The 8,229-nt window shown below is 46.3% G+C and overlaps 1 protein-coding gene across 8 annotated transcripts in view; it reads left to right on the top strand.

Moving 5' to 3' along the window:
• The first annotated feature begins 868 nt into the window (after nt 1-868).
• Nucleotides 869-8,229, top strand: part of RBFOX2 (RNA binding fox-1 homolog 2) — a 274,549-nt gene continuing 267,188 nt past the window's right edge. For all 8 annotated transcript variants that reach the window (XM_069490849.1, XM_069490851.1, XM_069490847.1 and 5 more), the window contains exon 1: nt 869-1,183. In XM_069490849.1, coding sequence (XP_069346950.1) covers nt 998-1,183 — 186 coding nt within the window. In that variant the 5' untranslated portion in view covers nt 869-997. The remainder of the gene's footprint in view (nt 1,184-8,229) is intronic.

The raw sequence follows: 8,229 nt of genomic DNA, 5'->3' as shown, positions 1-8,229 counted from the left end.
AATGGCTTCATTCTTGGACCTTCTAACTCAAGATCCCCATTTTTCTGCGGGAAAGGAACCCAAGAGCCCCATCTCTCGCAGAGTGCCCCTTCTCTTCCCGGGAACCAAGGCGACCAGATAGGTGAACTCAGGTCCCAATTCAGCACAACTAGTCCTGCAAAAAGGAGTTGCTCCCGGGCTCTTGGGTCTCTCAAGCTCCGCCTGCCCCCCGGCTACGGCCCCGCCCCCTCCGCACAGGCTGGCACTCCAGCGGCGCTGCGCCTCCAGGACGATCCCGCGCCCGTGCCGGAGATTCCCGAGCTTCCCCGATCTCTTCCCTGCCTCCCTCGGGCGGCCGGCGCGGAGGCGGCGGAGATTGCCGAGGGGCGCTGGCCCCACCCCCTCCGCGGGCTCAGCCGCTGCCGCCGCCGCCCCCTCGCCACAGCCTCCCGCGCAGGCTGGAGCCCGACATCCCGGTCCCTCCCTCCCTCTTTCTCTCTCCCCGCCTTCCCGGTGCTGCCACAGTGGCGGGTCGGAGGATCCCGGCCAGTCAGCTCGTTCCTGCCTCGCGCCCCTCCTCCCCCCAAATAAACAGCCCTCCCCACGCCTCGGGAGCCCGGACCGCCCCCTTCCTCCCTCGGCCGGCGTGTTGTGAGGGAGAGTGTGAGTGAGCGAGCGCGGGCCGGCGGGCGAGCTCCGGGAGTGCGAGAGGCGGGGCGGCGCGGCGGGCCCGGCCGGGTGTCGCGTGTGCGTGCGGAGGCGCGAGCGAGTGCCCGTCGCGACCCGCTAGCGGCCCGGAGCCCACGACCCGGCCGGCGAGCGGACGGTCGGGCAGGGGCTGCAGGCGCGAGCCGCGGAGGGGCGCCGGGCCCGCCCGCGCGCGCGCGCACGCACGCACGCACGCGGGGGGGCGGGGGCAGGCGCGCGCCCGCCTGTCGCGACTGTCGGGGCCGAGGCCCAGGGGGAGGTGGCCTGTCGTGGGTCGCCCGGCTCCCGGAGGCGAGGGGGGCGCGGGCGGATGGCGGAGGGCGCCCAGCCGCAGCAGTCACCTCAGCTCGGGCCCGGCGCCGCTGCCCGGGGCATGAAGCGGGAGTCGGAGCTGGAGCTGCCGGTTCCCGGAGCGGGAGGAGACGGAGCCGAGCCTGGCCTGAGCAAGCGGCCGCGCACCGAGGAGGCGGCGGCCGACGGCGGCGGCGGGATGCAGGTGACCGCGCGGGACGGGGCGCCCCGTTATCGCGGGGGTGCGGAGTGGGGCCGTGAGTGGCGGCCCCGGGCTCCCTGGCTTGGAGAGGGGAGGGCTTCCAGGGGTCCCGGGTTGGAGGTGGGAGGGGGCCGGTCGGGGCCTGGTTCGAAGGTGGGGCGAGCTTGGGGTAGGAGAAGAAGGGGTGCAGGGGGACCCCGGTGTGCCGAGAGGTCCTGATTCCTGAGGGGACGAGGGGCACGACGAGTGACTAGGTTTTGGGGGGAAATCGGACATGGCTCAGATGGATTCCATTTCTCCAAACCCTTGCTTAGTTTCTTGGGGTGGAGTGGAAGCCGGGAAATCCTGAGTGTGTTGCCCAGAAGAGAGCCGCTGGGCTGAGTCGAGGACGAGGGGACCTGGTGGGAAACCTCCCAAGAAGAGGGAGTACCTTTTTGGCAGCCCTCGGCACACGCTGGAATGGGAAAGGGAAGCGGCATTTGAAGGAAAGGAGTGAAAAGCAAGAAAACTCCTCGAGAGAGCCGAAAGGGGATGTGGCTGAGATTGTGGGTTAAATCAGTTACACAGGGAGTGTGTGAAGTACGCGAGTTTGGTAGTGCTGTGGGGACACGGTGGTGCTGTCTCATTAACTTTGTGCAGCATGGTAATGAGCCTGAGGAAGCACCGGACATGTCCCTCCTGTACTTTGCCAATTGCATCCTACGTTACCAGGACACCAAATAGCTCTTTAATGTCCTGGGCTATAAAAAAAATTTATAGGGCCATTAGAAGACTGATTTCTGAGTTCTAGACTCAGGGAGAAACTGGTTGATTTGGGTAGGGAATGGGAAAGGTATTGATGATGTCAGTTCACTTTGTACTTTGAAGAAGAGCTTGAGACCTTCGTAAGTTTTAGGATTTGATGTCTATTCTGAAAATACTTGCTATGAAATGGTGATGCTCATCTACCAGCTATTGTGTAGATACCTGCCTAATTCTCTTAGAATCATAAAATGTTAGGAATAGAAGGGACTAGACATCTTTTCTAGGGGTTTTTGAATAGACTGGGAAGATGCTTATGCAGAATAGTTTATGTGCACTTTTTGGTGGAGGAGAGTCAATAGTTTTATCGTTCTTTTTTTTTTTTGGAAGGTATTCAGGTACCAACATGTTTTGAACACCTTTTTCTTTATAGATGGGGAATTAAAAGTCTAGAGAAGACTAGTGACTTGCATAAGGCCACCCAGTTAGTCAAACTAGAACTAGAAGCTTGGGCTTCTAATTCCTGTGCCCGTGCTCTCTCCATTACACCACTCTTGGAAATCTCTGCAGTGCTGAAAGACTTCCTATGCTCTGCTCCCTGCTTTTCAAGGCTCTGCCCAACTTCCTGTGTTGGAGACACAGCTGTACTTAAGCCTAACATATTTGTTGTGTGCTTCTTGGTCTCCTTTGCAGAATCCACCCTGTTCTGTTGGTTTGGGTAAAGTGACCCTCGGGTGTTTATTTTTGAATTCTTTTGTTTGCCTGCCTTTATTCTCCATTAAAACTCTGTCAGGCAGAGGGATTGTGAGAAGTAAAAGCTCAGGGCCATGGAAAAAATAGAGGAATGTGGGGAGACTTCAGGTGAGGTGGGCTAACATTGATGGTAAGGAAGAAAGGCTGGATGTTGGTGCTGGTGAGCATGTTCTACTTAGTGTGTACGCATAGCTATGTATGTATGTATTACTGTTTCTGTCAATCATAGTTAGTAGGAAGACCCCCTTTCCTTTCCCTTCTTTACTCCCGGGACCTATTATTTGATGGCTGCCTTCACATTGGCTAAGGATAGTGATGTTTGGAAGTGGAGCAGTGTATAGGGACTTTGGGGGTATGCAGAGGAAGGAGTGGATTAGGTTCTTTGTGTACAAATTAGCAACTGAGAACTGTACCACTGATAATCTAATCCTTTTTATACTCTGTGTCAGTTTGTGGATGTTCTTTATTTTTTACTTTATATGTTCTCATTGCTGTAGTTTCATCCCACTATGTCACACAAGTATTTAAATCATCATTGATTTAGCTCCCTGCCTTTACCTAACTGTGTGGTTCTGGGGAAATCTTTTATTTTGGGGCCTCTGTTTCCTTTGCTATAAAATAAGATGTTTGTATAAGATAATTTCTAAGTTATCTTCTAAAAACTGTAAGTCAAGTTCCCTGTCCTTAGGGTACATACAGTCTAGGTATGGGTGAAAAGTTTTTTTAAAAGTGTGCATGTAGATATTCATTTATTCATGTTTATTGAGCAGCTGCTATATGCCAGGCACTGTTTTAACCCCAGAGGATATATTAGTGAACAAAAGAACCCCCTGCTCTCATGGAACTAATATTCTAATGGGAAGAGATATCTAATAAAGAAATCAACAACTATTCTTAGGTGGTGATAGAGCTAAAAAACAAATAGAGAAAGGGCTAGAGAATTATGAAGATAGTGAGGGAAGGCCTTTTTCATGACCTTTGAATGACATGAGGGAATGGGCCATTCAGATGTTTGCAGGAAGAGGGTTCAAGTAGAGGAACTGAGGGTGCAGAGGCATTGAGAAAGAAGTATGCTTGATGTGTTTGAGAACAGGAGAACAATGTCGCTGGAGCAGAGCTAGGTGGGGTTGGCAGTCTTAGGAGATGATATCAGTGGTTTAGAAATGCCTATCGGCCCTATGTAAATATACACTTTAAAAATCTTAGTGTAGCCAGTCTTTTTGGTATGTGGGTTTGTCTTAAAACACATGTTTTTTTATTATGGGTTAGCACAAACGGAGTTTTTCTGAGGTCACAGCTCCTTTCCTGAAGCCTTCCCTGACAGCTTAGTTCACATCAGTCACACCCTACTCTTGCCTCCTGGTATATTGATGCTTAATTATGCATCATCTTGCATTGTCCCTCAATTGTTTTATTATTCTTGTTTCCCTACTAAGATTGTAAGCTTCTAAAAGACAGGTACTATATATCCTTTGTGTTTATCATTCATAATACCTAACAGTTTTGGGAACATGGTAAGTGCTCAATGCCTATTAAATTGAAGTTGAAATTTACCTTTTACAAATAGTTAAGGGATTAAAAAATTAGGAAATTCTGGCGTTAGGCTACTATCACAAAATTCCCCAATCCCTTTGAGTGTCAAAAGATCATCCCCCTTTTACGGAATAAAGACATTTGCTGGAATTAATTTCCCAAGATTGATTACTAAATGGAGCTGCAACGCTAAGCTTCAGATCCCAAACCTGAACCCCTTTGAGCTGTAGTAGTCACTAAGCTTTTGGAGCAAATCATTACTTCCCAACGTGGAGCTTGGGGGACTCCAGAGAATCCCTGGTGCTTGTGTTATAATCCTTAGGCTCAGAAGGAACCTTAGGAGGGAGAGGAATGGTTGATGCCTTCAAGGGCAGTACATAGAAGCTTTATGTGGATGGAAGAGGAGTCACGGCAGCCCTGGAAATAGTATAGAAGCATAGAAACCTGAACCATGGAGTAGGAGGGAAGTGATAAATTCAACTGGAAAGTTGACGTACGGTTTGAGAAATGTAGTTGTTAAAGAGAGTAGTTGGAAATAATGTACTCTAACTTGGTGGAAAGTTAAATGTAGGAATATTAGAGGTTCATTTCACAAGCAAGTCTGATATGTATGAGATTTAGGCTCTATAAAATATACTGGGGAATGAATTCTTTTGGTCAGCTTTTCTAGCGAATATAAACAATTTGATTAATAAAAATTCAATTTTTGCATACTTTTCTAGGAATTTAGCTGTTGTATACTGTAAAATGCACCTTAGTTATCACTTACAGCTTTTGGCAAAATTCTTTATGGTAGTGAAACGTTGGTATGTGATTATTATATGGCTGAGTAACTGCTTCTGACCATAGAGTCATAAATCCAGTTTAGCCAAGTGGGTTCAGCAATTGTTCATATTAGCGGTTGACTTTAGTAGTAAGAAGACTTTCTTCGGTCTCAGGGAAGGGGTTCCAGGTAACGTGTAGTTGCTGTGTTCATTGAAGTAGTTTATCTTCACATTTGCTTATTTCTGGGTTTATTTCCTCCTAGTTGAATGTCTCTTTGGACCGTTGTTTGCATATTTGGTGCTAAAACTGAGCATGATGCTACCATTTGAGTAGAGTTATAAAAATTACGTGCTTTCCTTACAAGTAATTTCAAGAACAATATCTCAGTAAGATTACTGAATTTTTCATCTCCATCCATCTTCGTCTTCTTGGGCTGCCACAACAAAATACCATAGACTGGGTGGCTTAAAAAACAGACATTTATTTCTTACAGTTCTGGAAGTTGGGAAGTCCAAGATCAAGGTGCCAGCAGATTTGGTGTCTGGTGAAGACCTGCTTCCTGGCTTTCCGACAGCTGCCTTCTCACTGTGTGTTCACATAGCCTTTCTTCAGTGTGTGCTCTTGGAGAGAGAGAGAGAGAGAGAGAGGAGTGTCAGTGGTTTCTTCTTTGTCTTATAAGGGCACTAATTCCATCATGGGAGCCTTCCTGACTTTATCTAAACCTAATTACCTCCCAAAGGCTCCACCTCCCAGTACCGTCACACTGGGGGTTAGGGCTTCAATATGTGAATTTTGGAGGGACACAGACTTTTAGCCCATAACGCTACCAGGGTGTAGATGAAGAAACTGAGGCACAGTCATGAAAAAATTACTGAATTTTTTTAAGCCTCAGAGGGAAGCCTGCAAATATAAAGCTGGGAATATATTTGAGAAGGAGAAAATCAGATTTCAAAGTAGAATTCTTCAGGGCGACTTAAGAGATTAGCCTGAGTTGAATTTGTCTCCCAACTCTCTCTCCCGTCTTCTAGCCACGTTGTCATTTTTTTTTTTTTCTATCACACTGATATGTGAACACAACAGAAGCTAACTACACATTTAACTTTCATTTTGTTATAAAACAGACTGGTGCAGACAGGCCTCAAGATTACAGGACTGTGGAGAAAGAAAGTCAGTATACTGCTTAGTGTAAACAAGAATGTTGCTAGTGAATTTCTAGTTTAATATCTTTCAGGCCTTCAGTTTGATGTCAGGCTTAAGTAATTTTTAGAAACTATAAAGAGTCATTTTAGTGAGCGGATTTGTTTGGATTTTTGTTGACATACCTTCATAAAGCATAGTAAACATCTTTATTCTGGGGCAAATGTGTACTTCCTTCAAAGACAGGAGGGAGAACCACAGAGATGATGGAAAGGAAATGACAGTAATTGGAGCGTGAGCAAACAGATGGAACGAGGGATGGAGAGTGCATTTGGTGTTTTAGGTGGCCCCTAGGAGTATTGAATTTCTTATTCTTCTCCCCTACAGCCCCAATACAAGCAGGCAGCTTACATGGCTAAGGTTTCATTATCTAATCCATCACAGATCAGCTTGAATAAACCCATTGGCTGTCGCTGATCTAGTTATGAGGGTAGTACAAAGCTGCTTGAGCCAGGATTGGGACAAATCGGATCAGAACTGCCATGTGAATCCTGGAAACATTTCTGTAATTTGGGTGGGGAAAGTAGTTTGGGAACTTACTCAAGAACAAGCAAGTGATCAGCCATGAGGTTTTTTTCAAATGTTGTCTTATGGACTCTGAAGGGAAAATGTATGGAGGATTTGATATATTTTCCTGCAGTATAGCCAGGTTGCTTTGATTATTTGAGTCGGAACATTTTTTGATCACTAATGCTCAAGAGTGACCTTTTTAGTAGCATTTGGAGATTCCAGTTGTGATTACACAATTGTGACTTCTCTGAGTGCTCCCTTAATCTGAGGATGAAAGATATGGGTACCTTTTCCATTTTTAAAAAGGAGATGTTATTACTCTTATTGCCAACATTAATATGTAATCATATTTATTATCCATATATACTTGAAGTATGGTGTAATAAGGAAACACCATTTAGAGTTTCTCATATTTGGATTTGAATCCTGGCTGCTCCATTTATCAAATGAATGACCTTTGGTAAGATACTGAACATCTCTGAGCTCGTGCTCCCACATTTGTGAATTGGGAGAATTAATATATACTCTTATGAACTACTGCAATGAATCACTGTGATTACTTAAAGTGCCTATCAAGGAACCCAGCACTAAATGTTTATTTCTTGCTTTCTTTGTATCCTCCTATACAGCACTCAGTAAGCTCCTGCTTACTGACCAGCATGGAGTGGTTAACATGCTTCTGATTGAGTGCCAGAGTTGGAAACTAGGGATGAGCAGAGTGTTAAATCGGGAAACTTCAGTTGCTAGTCATCCAGGGTGGAGGAGGGGAATGAACCTGGTCATTGTGGTCTCTCTGGTTAGAGAAAGGGGAGACAATTCTTTGCTAAGGAGTGAAAGGACTACTGAAGTATCTTAGTGCCTGCCTTAGGGATGTGGACATTTCATAGAACCCATGGGATCTCTACTGGGAGGATGGGTGACAGATTCACTGGCTGTTTTAGTGGTATATCGGATGCAAGAGCAGTGAAAATGTGTTTCAAATTTGTAAGGTTTGTTGGCAAATGTGTTGCTTCATATAGACAGTACTTTTTGTTTTCATTTTGGTTTGTGGAGGTTGAACTGGGATGCCTTTGTGTTGTCTCTTGTGGTCTCTCTTCAGTTTCTTCAAATGTACCCTCTAGACTGCTAACAGAGTGATCTATCTAAAAGAGCCATCTGACTGTTACTGCTTGCTTAAAATCATTTGAAAGCTTGTGTTTGACATCTGGATAAAGTCCATTCTCTTGTTTGGATTACTGGGTCCTTCTGGTCTGACTTCTGCCTACCTTTCTAGCCCCATCTCTTCCTATACTCCACCTCCAAGTCCACGTCCAGGGACGTAAAGTTTCCTGGGCATACTGTGCCCCTCAGGCTAATGCATACTTCTGTGCTTCTGTTTCTGTTCCTTCTACCCAAAGTTCCTGCCTCGTCTCTTTCCTTTCTCTCATTTGTAAGGATCAGTCTTCAGGAATCAGTTTGGATATTGATTTTTCCTGAATGCCTTTTGTGATTACTCCTATCTCTCCCACACTCCTGCTGTTTTTTTTTTTTTTTTTTTTTTTTTAAATTTC

This window comes from Eulemur rufifrons, chromosome 16 (genome assembly GCF_041146395.1).
Source record: "Eulemur rufifrons isolate Redbay chromosome 16, OSU_ERuf_1, whole genome shotgun sequence".
Lineage (NCBI taxonomy): Eukaryota > Metazoa > Chordata > Mammalia > Primates > Lemuridae > Eulemur > Eulemur rufifrons.
The sequence above is the reverse complement of the archived record's forward strand: the minus strand, read 5'-3'. Positions and strand labels throughout refer to the sequence as shown.